The sequence below is a fragment of the Halichoerus grypus genome, chromosome 8 (genome assembly GCF_964656455.1).
Source record: "Halichoerus grypus chromosome 8, mHalGry1.hap1.1, whole genome shotgun sequence".
NCBI lineage: Eukaryota > Metazoa > Chordata > Mammalia > Carnivora > Phocidae > Halichoerus > Halichoerus grypus.
This window is the reverse complement of record NC_135719.1, coordinates 109,759,618-109,780,209: the sequence shown is the minus strand read 5'-3', so window position 1 is coordinate 109,780,209 and position 20,592 is coordinate 109,759,618. Positions and strand designations below refer to the sequence as shown.

General features: G+C 42.2%; 1 protein-coding gene across 3 annotated transcripts in view; it reads right to left on the bottom strand.

The window, feature by feature from the left end:
• Nucleotides 1-1,515: 1,515 nt before the first annotated feature.
• Nucleotides 1,516-20,592, bottom strand: part of PELI2 (pellino E3 ubiquitin protein ligase family member 2) — a 201,929-nt gene continuing 182,852 nt past the window's right edge. For 2 of the 3 annotated variants that reach the window (XM_078053748.1, XM_078053749.1), the window contains 2 exons: nucleotides 12,639-12,827; nucleotides 1,516-6,195 (listed from right to left, as the gene is read on the bottom strand). In XM_078053748.1, the coding sequence (XP_077909874.1) occupies nucleotides 5,629-6,195; nucleotides 12,639-12,827 (756 nt within the window). In that variant the 3' untranslated portion in view covers nucleotides 1,516-5,628. The remainder of the gene's footprint in view (nucleotides 6,196-12,638; nucleotides 12,828-20,592) is intronic. The other variant, XM_078053750.1, reaches the window with a different exon arrangement.

Here is a 20,592-nt window from a genome sequence, read left to right as displayed (position 1 = left end):
AGCTAAATATTCCACTGTATGGATATATCTTGTTCATTCATCAGATGGACTTTCAGGTTGTTTCTACTTATTGATTACTATGAATAATGATGTTATAAATATTCATGTACAAGTTTTTGTGTGAACATGTTTTCAGGTCTCTTTGGGTACGTATCTAGGAGTCACATGGCAATTGTCTATTTTACGTTATGAGGAACTGCCATACTATTTGTTCCAAAGTGGTTGTATGTACTATCTTACAGTCCCCTCCCCCTCAACAGTGTATGAGGGTTTCAATTTTTCAACACATTGCCAACACTAGTTACTGTCTTATTTTAGCCATCATAGTGGGTATCAAGTGCTATCTCCTGGTTTCAATCTGCATTTCTCTGATGCCTTGGGATGGCAATCTTTTTATGTGCTTATTGGTTATTTCTATATCATCTTTGGTCAAAAGATTTGAGTAGATATTTTTCTATTTTTTTACTGTGTTCTTTTTATTGATGAGTCAGGAGTTCTTCACATATAAGGGGTACAACTCTTAATAGGATTTTCAAATTCTATTTTGTGGTTTGTCTTTTTACTTTCTTGACCATGTCCTTTGATGTATAAAACATTTTGTTTCAATGTGGAATTTAAGAAATGAAACAGATGAACAGAGGGGAAAGAAAACATTTTTAATTTTGAAGCCCAATTTATTTTTTTGTGTCATATTTAAGAAATCACTGACTGATCCAAGGTCACAAAAGTTTACTGTTTTCTTCTAAGAATTCTATAGTTTCAGCACTCTGATCCATTTTCAGTTAATTTTGGTGTATTGTGTGAAGTAGGAGTCTAACGTCATTCTTTTGTATGTGGCTATCTAGTTATCCCAGTTCCATTTGTTGAAAATACTGTTCTTTTCCCATTGAATACTCTTGGCACCCTTGTCGAATGGGATGTACCTCACAATTGTAAGTGGCTGTTTTTCTAAAACCCATCTTACAATTCAGGGAATCTTAAGTGTTCCAATACTTTATCAAATTTAATTCCTGAAATAAAAGCCCATGTTAATGTGCATTTTCTTTAGGGAAATGAAAAATCCATTTCCCTCAAAAATATTAAGCCTCCTTAAATATCAATGTGATGAGAAACTATCAAATACATATATTTTCTTATGAAAGACCTATTAGTTTAAGGCTTGAAGGCTTACCCATAATCCTTATGTTGTTAAAAGTGAATGAAGATTGTCGCAAAAGTAGCCATATGACTATAATGAACATGAAGAAAATCCATTCTATGAGTCAGGCTGAATTCTCCTGGAAGTTAGATTTAAGCACTGATGGAATTTTTTTAATAAAAAAAATTAACGGGATTTTCAAAATCAGATTTAAATATGTATTGTGTGGAATAGAATACAATAACATCAAGTATTTGGGATCAACTTGAAAGTTTGAGAAATGTAAAACTCACGTCTACTTTTGTGTCAACTTCGTATTAAATGTCCTGATAAACCCCCAGACAGCCACAGAGTCTGAAGACAATGACTCACAAACATACTGAGATCCGTTTAATAATTTTTGAAGATTTTTTTCCTGTAAAATGGCTTGTATTTCCACAGGTACAATAGTGAAGAAATAAACTTTTCAATTTGACATGAAATATAAAAGAACAGTTTTACAAATATATCCATAAAATTTAACTGCTCATAACACTATACATGGTAAATATGACCACCCCTTAACTTCTAGACTATTTAATACAGAGAAACAATGTCATCTCAGCTAAAAAGAAATAATTTCCCTTTCATCAAGTTTATTTTTGTTTAGAAACAGTTAAGTAGAACTGGAAAAATATTTGCTTCTTCCTATCTTCCTCTAGGGCTTTTTCATGAGGGCGAAAACTTGAGAGGCTATAAGTTTTACTGAAAAGAAACACTGGACCTTATTTTACTACTTCAGTAATGCTTATGCTCTTCTAAAAAAAAAAAAAAAAAAATTCCTGGAGTTGTCTCATTGGCCTTTGGGTCATGAAGAAATAAGAGCTCTGCTCTATTTCCAGCCCTGGAGAAGGAACTTCATACCCTCAGCCCATGAAGGCTAAACTACGGGGATAGAAGATCGCCTGCCAAAGGAACGGAGCTGGATCTGGCTTAAGATCAAGGTTCTGTGGTTTGCCTATCAGAAATTCCACTGTTACAAGGCAAAACTGCATGAAGATAACTAGCTTGTAGCCAGCATGAACAATGCCGTGATCACACATCCTCTCACACGAATCCAAAGCACAGAATGGCTTTCAAAAAGTTGATCAAAATCTTAGAACTGCAGGTAACAATTCTGTAAGCTATGAGAAAAGGAGAAAACATGCTCCCTTTAACTGTCAAAATTACCCAAATCACAATACTGAGCTCCCAAAACACAGGGGTTTGAGTTTTATGTAAGCAAAAATAAAGCAACTGAAGCTTTATGAAGAGTTCTCAAATTTCCTAATACAGTATCTGCAATAACTTAAGATTTCCCTATTGATACTGGAAATAAATTCTATTACAATCATGTATATGCCAGTTCCTGGCATATTTCTGCATCCAGATTCATTAGTCTCCTTCATGGAGCCCATCATTTTTCCAATGGCTTTCTCCTTTCTTTAAACCCTAACCCTGAAATTCTAGAACCAGTTTATATCACGTGGCTTCCCTGAGGCACAAAGGTACCAAACTCTATAATTAACTATTGAGGAATGATAAATATGCTCTCTATTTATATTAAAAGATTTTAATTCTTTTGGGCCACAGTTGGGGGAAAAAATAAAAAACCTAGGAAGTTTAATACTTACTCTGCAGTGTGAACCGTAGCCCTTTTTGCAAAAAGCGAAACCAAATAAGGGAAATGTTGAGTTGCAGCATGCATGACCCGACAGCACCGATTATTAATAAAAAAAATTCCAGACTAGAAAAATATTCAGAGTTGTATCCCATCCACCTTTTTTTTTTTTTTTTTTAAGTAAACTGACAACTGAAAAGAATTAACTATGGGAATACATCACTGGGGTTTTACTTCTGGTGACCTATTCACAAAAGGCATTTTGGTCAGGCCAAGATCAGGATAATCGGTCAGCAGTTTCCTATGTGGACACCTGGAGGAGTGGGATTCCCCCCTTAATGTGGTGGCAAGCAAGACAAAAAGAGAAATAACCTTTGAGAAGTTTTTTCTAAACTGCATTACTCCATAGAGCTGGAGCTCTTTATTCTCACAAACTGAACTGCTCTCAGCTCTGGAGAAAACTCTAGTCCAAATTCTAAGCGACTCTTACTAGAAGCGGCCAACACGAGCATGGCCCCTTTTTGCAGACTTGTCCCCTCTCTGCTGTTCCTTCGGTGGAGTGGGAGGGGACCTCACTTGGAGGTCAAAGGAGATGCAATGTGGACAGAGGGCAGTGCACCATGACCCCCTTCCAAGAGCTTGGAATTTATTACTCCAAGTTCAACTTTTACTTCATCATCTCCATTTACTGAAAGTAAAAAACAAAACAAAAACCCACAAACAACTTTTCACATTGGAAGATTATTTGGGGGCATGTTTTGCACGTGCTAGACTGCTAGACCCTGAACTGTTACAGTCCTTGAAATGGAAGATTACAGCAGATCGTTGTAACTTTCCAGAAATGTTTCTGATAGGGAAAATCCAGCCCTTCTAGGTGTAAGGACATTTACCTTACAAGATGCTTTTAGAGTATCAAGACTCCTCAAACCACCTTCTAGCCATAACAGGAAGAAAAGGGACTGTTGCCCCCTTTGCCATTTTGTGGAGCCCAAAGGAGCACAAACTGAAAAGACACTCTAAGTGAAAGCTAATCCTTGGGGACAGAGACTACCTAAAAAGGCATTTGATACATTATGACTTACTCTACCTGAAGACAAAATGACATTACCTACAGAATAGAGTAAGCTAGCAAGAGGACTGTTTTTGGATTTTTCACATCACTTAAAAATTACCAAAACAAAAAAAGTCTCCTCCTTAACGATAATCTCCTTTGAAAAGTAAAGCTTTTTTTAAAACTGAGAAGCTGAACTTTCTAGATATTAGGTCAAATTAAGTAGCAGCAATCAAAGATCATCTAATCACTTTCAGGAAAAAAAAGACATTCACAATGTGTTAGAACAACTGAAAATAGGGCAACATATTTCCTTGAATGGAAAGACATTCAAGTATGAATACAGTATGTGAGAATCCTATAAATTCTATAGCCTTACAAAGGTTAAAATGTAGCATGGATCTGTAATGGTCAACTTAAGAGAATGTTAGTTTAAAATACTTGCTGCTGGTGGCAGGATCCGCTTCCTGCCAGCCAGCTCTGGCAGTCTCCGGGCCTAAAGAACCTTTACATTCTGGGAGCAGTGATGCTATCAGCACCGAGGACCGAGAATGAGCATCTGAGAATTAGTCAAGACGAACGGAACGAACAGAAGGATGGTGGCGCTCATATGAAATTCTGATTTAATTATTCCTCAGTAAACACTCATTTGCTCTCTTGAAATCAGGAATTTCAAATTATCTCTGCAGATGTACCACTTGGTGTTGTGTATATCTAATGATCCCATTTAAATTTAGTTTGATTTGCAAACATTTTCGAAACTTACAGGGCTCCATAAGCCGGAGAAGGTGACAGATGGCAGGGAGGGAGTGAACCAAAATGACTGCATCCTTGTGAGCTGTTGCTTTTCGGCTCCCAGAGTTTTGGCCGCCTTAAGAAAAACTTAACGAAACCCCAACAAGTGGTTTTAAAAAGTAAAACCTTGTTTTTAATCCTAAGTCCTAAACATTCCAGTAAGCAAATGAACTTGATGGTGTAGTACCTAGGCCATGCCACAATAATCACCCTCAATTACTGAATTTTTAGGAGTTGCTGCATTTTAATCAACTAAATAGTTCTGGCCGTGCACGTGGAGTATCACGGACGTAACAAAAGGGGGACTAAGAAGTTATGGAAATTTCTTTGAAATGCCAAGGTATTTGAGGACTGTGTGGATAAAGTCATTGAATTCCACCAAAGTAAAAAACAAAACACGGCAGCATAGGGATGTTCTTTTCCCAAAAAAAGAAAAATCCGAAAGCCCCCGATTTCAGAACGCGCCCCTGCGCCTAAGGTCTCCTGCGCGCCCCCCCGGCCCCGCGGTACGGAACGGCGGATTCGGCGCCGCGCAGCTCCCAGCCTCAGCCGAGTACGGGCGGGCCCTGCACGGCTCGCCGGGAGCACCCACGGCACGCAGCACGGCAGGGCGCACAGTAAGAGCCAGCAACTTCTGAATAAACTTCTTCTACATTTGTAAAATAGGATTTAAAGTCTCGTCCAAGTTTACAAAGGAAACCGTCGTTTAAAAACCCCCAAGGTAAAGTAAAAGCATGGCATGTGGAATCCAATTATTACAAAGACAGGATGGTTTCATCAAGCATACTTCAGGGACAACGCCGCTGTTCGGAGCATGCACCACACCACTGCGACCGGGCCTGTTCCACGGCCAGGGCTCCCCCTCCTCTTCGTCCCCTCCCCCCCCAGCCTCAGGGCCCGCCCCTTCCCCTTAATAAACAGCATTATAAAAAGGTAAAATCTAGAGTTAGTGGCAAAATCTTCACAGTAACTTGTTAATAAAGTCGTAGATGGCTGTGACGGGCGTCAGTCCACGGGACCTTGGAAAATTAATTTGATGCAGTTCTGCTCCCCAACCAGCTGCGTGGCACAGAAAGGGCAGGCGGCGTGGAACGCGTGAGTTCCGTGAGGCAACGGGATCTGCGACCAGTACTTCGCGGACTTCTCTGAGCACACGTGTCCGCAGGGGGTGAAAGCGTGAGTGGGGGGTCCGGCGTCGACATAGAAGCCCGCCTCGCAGCCGAGCCAGAGCGGAACGTAGGGGCCCACAGTCCTGCACATGGGACACTCTCGCTCGTTGGCCTCCGTGTCGCTCCGGTGGCCCCAGTTGTGGTAGCCGTGCACGTGGCCGCAGCTGAGGTAGGCCCAGGGCTGCTTCTCCTCCACCACCTCCTTCCTGTTGATGCTGGGGAAGGCCAAGGTGTTGAGCCCCACGGGACACTGCGGCCGCGCGGCGTTGATCTCCTGCCGCAGGGCTTCGATGTGCTTCTGCGTCGGAGCGTGGAACAGGCCGTCTGCCGTCCTCCAGAGGAGCGTGGCCCCGCACAGGTCGATGAGGGAGCCGTCCTGCAGGACGTTGGTCTCGCTTTCCACCTACAACGAGTTCGACAGTCAGGCGGGCCTTGTAAAAACACAGGGCAGCCCCGCGCGCTAACATGCAAGTAAACACGGGCAGGCAGCGTCTCCCCCTGCCTCCCCGACAGGCTCCGGGGGCGTGTTCCTCCCCGCGACCCGTTTGTTTCCTCACCGGGACACGGGACGGAATAGGGGCAGGCCATCCTCACAAATCCTAAGCGCAGATGCACCTAGCTTTACCTGTTCCATGGCTGTGGTGATTATTTTAACCAACTTCACAAATCTTAGGTTTTCATCTTTCCTCAGAGTCAATAGCACCATTGCTCCTTGACCTCACAAGGGACAGGACATGTCCCACCGGTCCAGCAGTGAAGATTCCTACTCCTCGTGACTAGAGCCGATCCAGGTCCTTGTGGGACCCTGCGATAATGACTGCAGCGGCCCAAATAATGCCTGGGGATCCTTAGCTTCATGCAATCTACTGTTTGTCCTGCATTTCTATGGTTTGGAGCAGAAGCGTTCGCCATTAGCCATATTTTAAAATTTAAATTCAATTAGCCAACATATAGTACATCTTTAGTTTCAGATGTAGAGTTCAGTAATTCATCAGTTGCATGTAACACCCAGTGCTCATCACATCACATACCCTCCTTAACTCCCATCACCGAGTTACCCCGTTCCCCCACCCACCTCCCCTCCAGCAACCCTCAAGGGGTTTGTCTCCTCAGTTTGTTTAGGAGTAGTTAGGAGTCTCTCATGGTTTGCCTCCCTCTCTGATTTCTTCCCAGCAATTGCACTACTAGGTATTTACCTTAAAAATGCAAATATAGTGATCCGAAGGGGCACCTGCTTCCCAATGTTTATAGCAGCAATGCCCACAATAGCCAAATTATGGAAAGAGCCCAGATGTCTATCGACAGAAGAATAAAGATGTGTGTGTGTGTGTGTGTATATATATACACACACACACACACACACACAATGGAATATTACTCAGCCATCAAAGGATGCAATCTTATCATTTACATCGACGTGGATGGAACTAGAGGGTATGATGCTGAGTGAAAGAAGTCAATCAGAGAAAGAGAAAGGCTTCACTTTTAAAAGGATGGCACGCTACACCCCAGGTGCTTACAAGTCGGACTAAGCTGATGAGCAGCTGTTAGACACGGCAGGCAGGAATCCACCCACTGCCTCCACAGACCTGTGTGCTCTAAGGCCTGGGGGTAATAAAGCTGCTCTACCCATCCTGCAGAGCCCTCGTCTTTAGGAGCGGGAGGCAGACATGCTAGAGCCAGGAGCCAGCGACAGTCAGAGCGCTGCAATCGTCACGTGAGGCCACGTCACCAAAGCGGCTAAGAGAGGGGACTTCACAGCCCGTGGCCTTGGTGTGCACTCCGGCTCGGTCATGCACTAGCTCTAACCTGGGGCAGTTACTTCAGCTGCCTGAGCTTCAGTTTCCCCTTCTGTAAAACTGGACAAGAGGAGGGTGAGCATTAAATACTACAAAGAAAGTTCTTAGAACCCCATCTGGCATGCAGTAAGCACGATGCAAATGTTTGCTACTATTACTTTGATAGGAGGTCAGAAATGCTTTTTAAAAAAGATTTCTCTTGAACAGAGATTTGAAAAAACTGTCAGGAACCAGTGGGTGGCAGAGAAGACACTCCAGAAAGAGGGATGCAGAGGCCACAGGGCGTGCACACGGAGGGAGCCGCAGGCCTGCTCTGGGTGACCAACGGCGGGGCGGGGGGGTGGTGGAGGATGCAGAGCTTTCAGCAGTTATAAAAGAACAGATCTGCCTTTCCAAAAGGCCACTTCAGAAGTGTGGAGGAGGGAATGGATGGGTGTAAGACGAGAGGGAGACCGTGGGAGTTCTCTCCCAGGCAAAGGGGGGGCGCACCTCAGCACAGATTATCAGCGGCACCAGCCAAGACAGAGAGAGTAAACGCGGAGGACTCAGCTCCTGATCTGAGGAAGACAGATGTACGGATCTGGCTTTACTGTCTGCATAGGAGGCGGCTTTCCAGGGAGCAGGAATCTAGGAGAAATGGCAGATTGGGGGGAAAGGAGAGGAAGCTCAGTTTTGGGTGTGCAGAATCCGAGGGCTCGGGCAGAGAGTCTGTCACGGTGGTGCCCAGGAACCACACGCGGCTGCAGATCTGGCTTAGAGAAGCATGTCTGCGACTTACTAGCATTGGGCCGAAGCCCTGGGAGTGGACGAGACTGCCCAGGCAGGGTCTCGGGGAGGGCAGAGAGGTCTCGGGGAGGGCAGAGAGGCCCCGGGACAGAACTGGGCCACACCCCTGCAAGCCCCGGGGTCGGGGGTGGGGTTGGGGGGTATTTGGGGGTGGAAACTGTGTGAAGGGCAGCAGAGGTACAGGCTGAAGAGAAATTTTGTCATTCTCTGGCTCAAAGGTCTTTGCTGGCTCTCCACTGCCCTCAGCATCACCCCCAAACTTCACATGCTTAAAAGGCCATTCGCCACGTGGCCACAGGACCTTTCCTGCAGTGAGTGAGGGCTGCCCTGATCTGAGTCCTTGCACGCACTCGGCTGCCCTGTCCACAGGCCTGTGCGCAAGCGACCTCCACCTAGAATTCTCCAGCACGGCGCTGCACGCCCCACCCCAGGTCTGCCCGCGGTCGGGCACCACCACTCAACATTCAAGTCTCACGTGGTGCCACTCTGGAAGTTTTCCTTAAGCACCAGATATTAATAGTTAGAAAAAGTTAAAGTCCCAACAAAGTGATAAACCTTAATACTGCACAGGACAAGCACAGTGACCCTCTCTCAAATAACCTTTTAAAAAATCTGCTACTGCCCCCTCCCCACCCAGCACTGCCCGAGTACTGCCTGTCTCCTCGCCTCCCTTGGGCTGGCCTGAGGCTCCCTTCCAGGGCTGACCACAGGCAATTGTCAGGGACGTGTCATCTAAGCCGGTAACCATGTCTGAAAGAATAATGCTGATGTGGTAAGAAACTGGGGTTCGGGAGTGGCCACGCTGGTGAACCACCCCTTCTTTCCTTTCTACAGCGCAGTTCTTGGTAAACAATATCCTATAAATTTTGAGTGGATAGCTTTTTATTTTGCACACATTCTTGACTTCCATGTCTAGGATAGGTGTTCCTCCAACGTTAGAACAGGTTCCTCCTATACCTTCTAGTACCTTCTCTACGAGCGTGTTCATCACCTACAACATGTTACTGATTTGCTGCACTGTGACCTTCTCCAGATGGGACAATTTGAGGGCAGCGCCCTGGGCCTCCTGTTCATTGCTGGATTCTCAGCTCCTACCCCTGCTGGCTCAGAATGGCTACGTTATCACGGGCTGCAGCAGGGCGCAGGGCCGCTCCCATCCACACTTGGTTCTCTCGATCGTTCTCGAAGATACGGACCAGCACTATTCCAACTGCTACTGCGTGTGGCAACCAGGACCCCCGTCTACAGCCTGACTTCAGAACCGCTGGTAGACCTGCTTTCTCTCTTCCTGAACTGGTATTTCTCATGTGTTCTCTTTCAACTGTGAACACAATGCAGTTTTTCTGCAGACGACGTGTGGGGGGTAGTAGCATGGTAAAGACACCGCTGTGCAAGGACACAGGCTCGGATTTTATTTTTAAAATTCTACCAAAAAAAAAAAAAAAGGCAAGGAGAAAGCCTGAGGAATCGACAGTGATATTGTAAACGTAAGACACTGAAAACATAATGGCCCCTCCCGATCAGACAGCTAAGGTTACGGTCGAGAGTTCAAATCCCCATCCACTACTTACAAGCAAGTATCAACTTTTTAAAGCCCTGCTTTTCTCATCTGTCACTGGGAACCATGACACTGATCTCATGAGGTTGCTTTGAGTGCTGCCTGAGAGAGACTTAATATGAAGCACTTGGGAGAGTCTGTAACACTATGGTTATTTTTATAGCACCTAAAATTAGGTAAGGAGATTAACTTAGCAGAATTTACTAAATTTTACAGAGCCATTATAGTTTAATTAAATACCCCAAATAGAATCTGAGACATTATATGTCTCTAGTAGATAGGTCTCTAGTACACTCACACCTAGTTGAGAACATTTATAATGTTCTAGGTAAAGGAAGAGGATACAATTCAAAGTCTATTCACCTATTTATTCAGGGGGTTCAGCTCCTGAAAGGGCATTTCCTCCACATTTAATTAATTATGTTGATCAAGGACAAAGCTTTGCTGTGATGAGGAGAAACCATGGCAGTTAACACATCCGTACGCTGATCCACATGAAATGCCAAGTAGGATATTAACACGAAACCATCTACCTGCACTAGTTCCGCACTGAGAACAGGAGGCATCTACTACTTTTATAGTATTCTGGATTTCCAGCAGATCACGTTAGTCTTCATATTTCTGTGTTAAACTGCAAACAGAGAGTTATTGCCAGAGACCGTTCCCCAAATCTGATCTCCAGCTAGACCATTTACCTCGATGCTACCAGTCACAGGTACAGAACCAGTTAGAAATGGACACCTAAGCTCCAAGAATCAGCAGGTGTTCACCTCAGACAAACTTCGCCTGGTTAACTAGAGGGGGCTGCAGGGAGGCTGGGTCCTCTCATCCCCACGGTGTCTCCCACCGTGCAAAATCAGAAGGATGGGAGCTCAGAAACCTTTCGTCTAGGCCAGGCCCGTCGTACACTATCAAACAGGACAGCACAATCTGAGGCAGGTCTAAGGGTCTCCTACAGGGACTAAGTTTAAAATTAGTTGAGATTTAACACAACCCATGACCACAGGCTATGTTTGGAGTCGTTTCTTCTCAGGAGCACTGTCCCCTCCTCTGGCACACACAGCTGCCTGAGCTGGGTCACTGCACAATCACCGAGGGTGGGCAAGAAGCTCATCCTATAAATGTGCCCTTTGAGACAGACAAGCCCCTTACGGACTCCAGCGAATGCTTTTCTATTTCCCAGGGAAGCAAATGCTCTCGTGTAAACCCGCTCAGGTGAGGGCCTGGTGCTGTCCCCCACGAGATTATACTGAGTGGCAGCTTGGAGTCCAGATTCTCAATCAGGGAGGAGGGCGTTTTAATCCCATCTGCTGCCACCTTCTCACTCTGGGACCCTGGGTAATATTTAACCTCTCTATGCCATACCTTCCCCATCCATAAAATGGGCAGGATTCCACTTCCCTGACAAAGCTGCTCAGATTTCATGAGCTGAGGTCTCTGAAATGTTAACGTAATGCCTGCACCCCACAATGATTTATAATGACTTCTACTGTTGCCATCATAATGACTGATAACCAGTTCAGCCAACCTAGGTCAGTTTTGTATAAAGTCATCCAGTGATCAGAAACAAAGTTATTTGGAAAAACTGCTTTCACAGTCTGTTCCCTATTTACATTCTCTTGAGAAGTGTTTAAACAAGAGGTTATTGTATTTGCTCTGGTCTTTCTTAGAAAACACTTCTCACGTTTACTCAGCCAGGATGCTCTAATATTGGGCTTTATTGTAAAATGCTCAGTAATACTATGAAACATAAATAACAGTTCCCTACAAACAAACATCGAGTAGAGTCTAGCAAACCAGGTTAGTATAAGAGTCCCTCTTCCCCCAACCTCCCGCCACTGCCATCTTTTTTCCATCTCAGTAACAGCTGGTTATCATCTTGCTGAAAAATGCTAGATCACTCTGTGCTTTTCTAGAGGGGTTCTGAAGGAAACGGTCATTCTCTCTAGTTCTAGGTTCTATCTACCAATTAATTAAAAGCACTGGAGTCGAAAGTTTACTCAGAAACTTCTGGCGCGGTGCCACAGCCATGGCAAGATCAGACACCCAAAACTTCCCATTTAAGGGCTTATAATTATTCTCCACAGAAGAAAGAGTTAAAAAGCCAACTGCTTTAGGGCATTTGGGAGAAGCAGGGATATTTATAGGAAAATATTAACATGCCAAGTCAATGCCCTCAATGAATGATTTCAAATAAAAAGTTTTATGATTTTGGTGAATTATATAGGGTATTATGTATTAATTTCTTACTATGAACTCAAGGGAAAAAAGCTAACTTAATTATCTTTTAGTTCCAGAAAGTCTAGTAAATAACTCTGTAATTCATAATTTTCACTAATTAGTCTTGGACAGCTCAGGATTTTTCCACATTAGTACAGTTTTACACTAAAAATAAGTTTGTCCTTCTTAAAGTGAATTTAAGAGGAATTTAAGAGGAATGAAGCATACAATAAAAGAGATGCTATTAAGGTAGTAAGGAGCAAAAAGATAATTTTCTTCTACTATGGGAAAAGCTTAATCATGGAAGGAAATAAGCCCATTTCCTTAGCATTTTCAGGGGCTTAAGGAACGCTCATTCTCCTGGGTCAATGGTCCACAGCACTGGTGCTTCCACAAAGGTTCTGGATTTTGGGGGAGACAAATGACAGTCCTTGAGCTAGGCTTTTGTAGTGTGGTACATTTTCCAGAGTGAAGACCACTCACCAGCTTTCCTCTTTGCTGGGCTGACCTGGTTTCTCGCAGGGTGTACACGTCTCCACAGACAGAGATCTCACGCCAGACCCCAGGCTGGGACTCCTCAGTGAAGCCCCCTCGGGGGTGCATCACTAGGACGCCATTTGTAGTGAGCCCATCCATGTGGCCATCGGGGTTTTTCCACTTTGCTGCCTTTTCCTGGAGAGCATACCACAGAACAGAAAAAGCATGCTAAGATTAAGTTCAAAATGAAGGGATCCCAGAATCTCTTTAAGATACCCAGTATGGGCAGAAGGAAGGAAAGTGATGAATTTTCATTTTCTATTTAAAGCTAATAATCAGAAGGATAAAATATGCAATTATTCTGATAACATGAAAGTGCTAAAATGTATGAATGATTTATCATTGGATATGTATTATATTCATCTTGGGAGCTTTAAAAAAAAAGGAACCTGATGCCTGAGCCCTTCCCTCAGAGATTCTTTTCTATCCAACCCCCTTACCCCTGGGAGATTCCAGGAATCTAGTATGTGTTCTTCAGTTCTATTTGTGCAATCCTTTCGCCTCTTATGTACCAGTGCTTTACATGTAATCATCACCTGGGAAGTATACAGAAGGAAGGGGAAAAAGGAATTTTTACTAAACATACAAAATTTTTAAAAATGTTAGGCTAACAAGTTTTGGCCAGTATGTCTTGATAAATATCAATGTTTATATACTCAAAGATGGAAGGTAAAGACAGCTTGATATAATGGCAGGACAAACACTCTTGGATGCCTGCGCCAGTGATTTCTCTTTCTTGAGGACAGAGCCAGATACTGCTCACATGACTCAGGAGTCAGTTCTGATTAGGATAAGCCCTCTTGCCAGTGACTGAGCTCTGGCCAATGAGACATGAGTGGGTCTTCTAGGAGCCTTCCTGGTAAGGTTCCTTTGCTCTAAAAAGAGAACAGGAAGGGGGGAATGACATCAGCCTCCCAGCGGCATGGGTCATTCCTTTTTCCTTGCCCCTTGGATTTACAACTAATCAGACATCCATAACCAAGCAAGAACATGGCTGCGCAGCATCCAGATCACCTGAGAGAGATCCATACATCCATGCCCCTGAAACTGGGTGCATCACAGAGGAGGCAGCAGAGGGGAGTCACTGGGGAGCCAGAGGTGACAAAGGCAGTGGCCAGTGGGCAGGGGGATAGCACGACCTTTTCTGACAAAGGAGGTGGAGGGTGAAGGAGGTTAAGTGGGGGTCTGCCCCACATATGTTCTATAGCTGGAAGGACCCACTGCTGTCTCTGAGGAAAAACTGCAGTTGAGTGGGGGGAGGGAAGTAGGCAAAGAGAACTTCAGGGAAGGGTCTTCTACTGTCTGCCCCAGGGTTCTGGTCCATGGATTTCTTGGACCACCCCCTCACCCCCCCACCCCAACTTGAAGATTCCCCTACCAGGCTGTGGGCACATCAAAGTCCCAAGAACTGGGCGCCTGGGTGGCTCAGTTGGTTAAGCGACTGCCTTCGGCTCAGGTCATGATCCTGGAGTCCCTGGATCGAGTCCCGCATCGGGCTCCCTGCTCGGCAGGGAGTCTGCTTCTCCCTCTGACCCTCCCCCCTCTCATGTGCTCTCTCTCATTCTCTCTCTCAAATAAATAAATAAAATCTTTAAAAAAAAAAAAAAAAGAATAAAACTACTTTCATTTAAAAAAAAAAAAAAAAGTCCCAAGAACTAAGTACATACCTCCCCCAGCTCTGCTGCACCCTCCCATTCCTTTTCCCTTGGTGCCCACTCCCAACCTCTGAAAAGGCAGCCCCTACCCCTGAAGATAAACCAAAAATTTGTGCTATAGTGCCACCTTCTGGAAAACAAAAGAAAGGCTCCTAACTACCAACATGTTGAACTGTTAGAATCAAAGTAAACAGAAGCTTGCCTAAATAGGGTGTTCCCTACTTCCAATGTGAGGACAGAGGCACTTTTAATCAAACATCAAGAAAAATCAGTCATACAGTATCGCAAAAAGAAAATGACAATTTTCCAGCAACTGAACCCAAAGATATGGAATATTGCAATCTAATGGATACAGAATTCAAAACAGCGGTTATGAAGAAATTTAATGAGCTACAAGGAAACTGAGAATGGCAATACAATGACCTCAGAAATAAAACTGACAAACAGAAGGAATACTTTACCAAAGGCACCAAAATTCTTAAAAAGAACCAAACAAATTCTGGGTCTGAACAACTCAATAAATGACATGAAGAATGCATTAGAAAGCACTGGAAATAGAGCAGATCAGGTGGAAGAGAGAATTAGCAAACTGGAAGACAGAAACATAGAAATGATTCAGATGGAAGAGAGGAGAGAACTAAGATTTAAGAAGTGAAGAAACACTACAAGAGCTAGCAGACTCCATCAGAAAAGCCAACATAAGAATAATGAATTTTCTGGAAGGAGAAGAAAGGGAGAAAAGGACAGACAGCATATTTAAAGAAATAATTCCTGAGAACTTCCAAAACTTGGGGAAAGACCTGGATATACAAAGTCTATGAAGCCAACAGAACATCTTATTATCTCAATGCAAGATCTTCTCCAAGACACATTATATTAACTATTAAAAGTCCATGACAGAATTTTAAAGGCAGCTAGGGAATAAAAAGATAGTAACCTACAAAGGAATCCCCATCAGGCTATCAAATTTCTCAGATAAAAACTACCAGCCAAGAATAGTCTACCCAGCAAAGTTATGCTTCAGATATAAAGGACAAGTAAAGGCTTTCTCAGACAAACAAGAGCTGAGGGAGTTCACCATCTCTAGATCTGCCTTACAAGAAATGCTGAAAGGAGCTCTTCAAGCTGAAATGAAAAGACGGAGGCACACAAAACTCTGATTAAAGTGACAGAATTAGAAACTGCAACTCTTTGTAGTAATATGCTAAACTCTAAACTCCTAATGATAGCATAAAAGGCAAAGAGCATGAAAAATACCTGTAATAAATAAAAACAACTACAGCTACTACAACGTGGTAACAAAATCACAGCATAAAAAGAGATAATTTGTGATATGAAAAATATAAAAGGAAAAGAGTAAAAGGATGGAATTTTCATAGGCAAAAGAAGAGAAATTGCTATCAGCAGAAAAAGGACTATTTTATCTATGAGTTGTTTTATGTAAACTTCATGATAACCACAAAGCAAAAATCTAGAGCAGAGACACAAAACATCAAAAGTGGGGGAAGCTGAGCAAAAAGGACCATGGAAAACCACTAAGGTACAAAGGTAGGTAGAAATGAAAGGAAAAAGAAACAATAGAGAGACAAAATAACTAGAAGGCAAAAGAGAAAATGGCAGTAGTAAGTCCTTACATATCAAGAGTCACACTAAATGTAAATGCACTGAACTCAGCAAAAGGCATAGAGTGGCTGGATGGATTAAAAACAACAAAAGACCCAACTATATGCTGCCCTGCAGGAGATTCATATCAGCTTTAAAGACACACATAGGCTCAAAATGAAAGGATGAAAGATTATATTCCAAGCAAACAGAATCCAAGAGAAGGCTGGTATAGTCATACTTACAATCAGACAAAATAGATTTCAAGCCAAAAAGGGTAATAAGAGACAAAGTCATTACATAATCATAAAAGGGTCAGTACATCAAGAAAACATAATGATTGTAAATATATATGTGCCCAAAATTTGAGTACCAAATTATATGAAGCAAATAATAATAGATCTAATAGAGAAACAGACCACAATATAATAATTGTAGGGGACTTCAATACCCCACTGTCAGCAATGGATGGATTTTTCAGACAGAAAATCAACAAGGAGACATTGGAACTGAACCACACTTTAGAACAAATGGACTCAGTAGACATATATAGAACATTCTATCCAACAGTAGCAGAACATTTTTCTCAAGTGCACTGGAACATTCTCCAGGAGAGATAGGATAGGCCACAAAACAAATTTTAGCAAGTTTAAGAAGACTAAAATCATATCAACTATCTTCCCTGACCACAGTGACATGAACTAGAAAGTGACAATGAAAGGGAAGTGAGAAGATCTACAAATATGTGGAAACTAAACAACTCCCTTCTAAAGAACCATTGAGTCAAAGAAGAAATCAAAAGAGGAAATATTATCTTGAAACAATTGAAAGTGTAAACACAACATATCAAATATTGTGGGATACAACAAAAGCAGTTCTGAGAATCCTATAGCAATAAACATGCATATTAAGAAATTAGAAAAGTCTCAAATAAACAATCTAACTTTACACTTCAAGAAACTAGAAAAAGAAGAATAAAGCAAGCCCAAAGTTAGCAGAAAGAAGAAAATAAGGATCCAAGCAGAAATAAATAAAATAGAGACCAGAAAAACAACAGAAAAGATCAATGAAACTGAGAGCTGTTCTTAAAAAAGATAGATAAAAATCGACAAATCTTTAGCTAAACTAAGAAAAAAAGACGACTCAAAATTAGATATGAAAGAGGAGACATTATACCTGATATTACAGACATACACAGAATCATGAAGGACTGCTAGAATGTAGAAGAAATAGATACATTTCCAGAAACACACATCTACCAAGACTGAATCAAGAAGAATCAGAAAATCTGAACAGCCCAATAATGAGTAAAGAGATCAAATCAGTAATTTAAAAAAAATCCCAAGAAAACCCTAGGACTAGTTGGCTTCAACTAGAAAATTCTACCAAACATTTAAAGAAGAATTAACACCTTTGTGAATGGTGTTAGAGAATGGTCGAGTTTCATTCTTCTGCATGTGGCTGTCCAATTTTCCCAGCACCATTTATTGAAGAGACTGTCTTTTTTCCACTGCATGTTTTTTCCTGCTTTGTCAAAGATTATTTGACCATAGAGTTGAGGGTCCATATCTGGATTCTCTATTCTGTTCCATTGGTCTGTATGTCTGTTTTTGTGCCAGTACCATGCTGTCTTGGTGATCACAGCTTTGTAATATAGCTTGAAATCGGGCAACATGATGCCCCCAGCTTTGTTTTTCTTTTTCAACATTTCCTTGGCGATTCGGGGTCTTTTCTGATTCCATACAAATTTTAGGATTGTTTGTTCCAGCACTTTGAAAAATGTCATTGGAATTTTGATCGGGATGGCACTGAAGGTATAGATTGCTCTGGGTAGCATAGACATTTTAACAATGTTTATTCTTCCAATCCATGAGCATGAAATATTTTTCCATCTTTTTGTGTCTTCTTCAATTTCTTTCATGAGTGTTTTGTAGTTCCTAGAGTATAGATCCTTTACCTCTTTGGTTAGGTTTATTCCAAGGTATCTTATGGTTTTGGGTGCTATTGTAAATGGAATCGTTTCTCTAATTTCTCTTTCTACAGTTGCATTGTTAGTGTATAAGAAAGCAACTGATTTCTGTGCATTGATTTTGTATCCTGCCACATTACTGAATTGCTGTATGAGTTCTAGTAATTTGGGGGTGGAGTCTTTTGGGTTTTCCACATAAAGTATCATGTCATCTGCGAAAAGAGAGAGTTTGACTTCTTCTTTGCCAATTTGAATACCTTTTATTTCTTTTTGTTGTCTGATTGCTGTTGCTAGAACTTCTAGTACTATGTTGAACAATAGTGGCGAGAGTGGGCATCCTTGACGTGTTCCTGATCTTAAGGGAAAGGTTCTCAGCTTTTCCCCATTGAGGATGATATTTGCTGTGGGTTTTTCATAGATGGATTTTATGAACTTGAGGAATGTTCCCTCTTATCCCTATACTCTGAAGTATATCCCTATACTCAGGAAAGGATGTTGTATTTTGTCAAATGTTTTTTCTGCATCAATTGAGAGGACCATATGGTTCTTCTCCCTCCTCTTATTAATGTGTTCTATCACATTGATTGATTTGCGAATGTTGAACCACTCTTGCATCCCGGGGATAAATCCCACTTGGTCGTGGTGGATGATCCTTTTAATGTATTGTTGGATCCTATTAGCTAGGATTTTGTTGAGATTTTGGAATCCACATTCACCAGGGATATCGGTCTGAAATTCTCCTTTTTGATGGGGTCTTTGCCTGGTTTGGGGATTAAGGTAATGCTGGCCACATAGAATGAGTTTGGAAGTTTTCCTTCTGTTTCTATTTTTTGAAACAGCTTCAGTAGAATAGGTGTTATTTCTTCTTTGAATGTTTGGTAGAATTCCCCAGGGAATCCATCAGGCCCTGGACTCTTGTTTTTTGGGAGGTTTTTGATCACTGCTTCAATCTCATTACTGGTTATTGGCCTATTCAGGTTGTCAATTTCTTCCTGTTTCAGTCTTGGCAGCAAAGATAAACTCAAAGTGGATGAAAGACCTCAATGTGAGACAGGAATCCATCAAAATTCTAGAGGAGAACATAGGCAGTAACCTCTTTGACATCACCCACAGCAACTTCTTTCAAGATACATCTCCAAAAGCTAGTGAAACAAAAGCAAAAATGAACTTTTGGGACTTCATCAAGATAAAAAGCTTCTGCACAACAAAGGCAACAGTCAACAAAACAAAGAGGCAACCCACAGAATGGGAGAAGATATTTGCAAATGACACTACAGAAAAAGGGCTGGTATCCAAGATCTATAAAGAACTTCTCAAACTCAACACCCAAAAAACAAATAATCAAGTCAAAAAGTGGGCAGAAGATATGAAAAGACACTTCTCTGAAGAAGACATACAAATGGCTAACAGGCACATGAAAAAATGTTCATCATCATTAGCCATCAGGGAAATCCAAATCAAAACCACATTGAGATACCACCTTACACCAGTTAGAATGGCAAAAATGAACAGGGAAAGAAACAACAAATGTTGGAGAGGTTGTGGAGAAAGGGGAACCCTCTTACACTGTTGGTGGGAATGCAAGTTGGTACAGCCACTTTGGAAAACAGTGTGGAGGTTCCTCAAAAATTTAAAAATAGAGCTACCCTATGACCCAGCAATTGCACTACTGGGTATTTACCCCAAAGACACAGATGTAGTGAAAAGAAGGGCCCTATGCACCCCAGTGTTCATAGCAGCAATGTCCGCAATAGCCCAACTGTGGAAAGAGCCGAGATGCCCTTCAACAGATGAATGGATAAAGAAGATATGGTCCATATATACAATGGAATATTACTCAGCCATCAGAAAGGATGAATACCCAACTTTTACATCAACATGGATGGGACTGGAGGAGATTATGCTAAGTGAAATAAATCAAGCAGAGAAAGTCAATTATCATATGGTTTCACTTATTTGTGGAACATAAGGAATAGCATGGAGGACATTAGGAGAAGGAAGGGAAAAATGGGGGGGGGGAATTGGAGGGAGAGATGAACCATGAGAGACTACGGACTCTGAGAAACAAACAGGGTTTTAGAGGGGAGGGGGGAGGGGGGATGGGTTAGCCCGGTGATGGGTATTAAGGAGGGCACATACTACATGGAGCACTGGGTGTTATACGAAAATAATGGATCGTGGATCACCACATCAAAAACCAATGATGTATTGTATGGTGACTAACATAACATAATAAAATTAAAAAAAGAAAAAAGAAAAAGAAAAGGAATAACACCAATCCTCCTCAAACTCTTCCAAAATATTGAGGAGGAAGGGACATTTCCAAACTCATTCCCTTGATACCAAAACCAGATAAGGATACCACAAGAAAATTATAGACCAATATCCCTGATAAATGTAGATGTAAAAGTTCTCAACAAAATATGAGCAAATCAAATTCAAGAACACATTAAAAGGATTATACACCATGAGCAAGTGGGACTTCCCCTGGGATGCAAGTATGGTTCAACGTATGCAAATCAATAAATGTAATACATCCTATCAATAAAATGAAGGATAATCACGTGATCATCTCAACAGCCACAGAAAAAGCATTTGACAAAACACAACATCCTTTCAGAATATAAACCCTTACCAGATTGGCTACAGAAGGAATATATCTCAACATAATAAA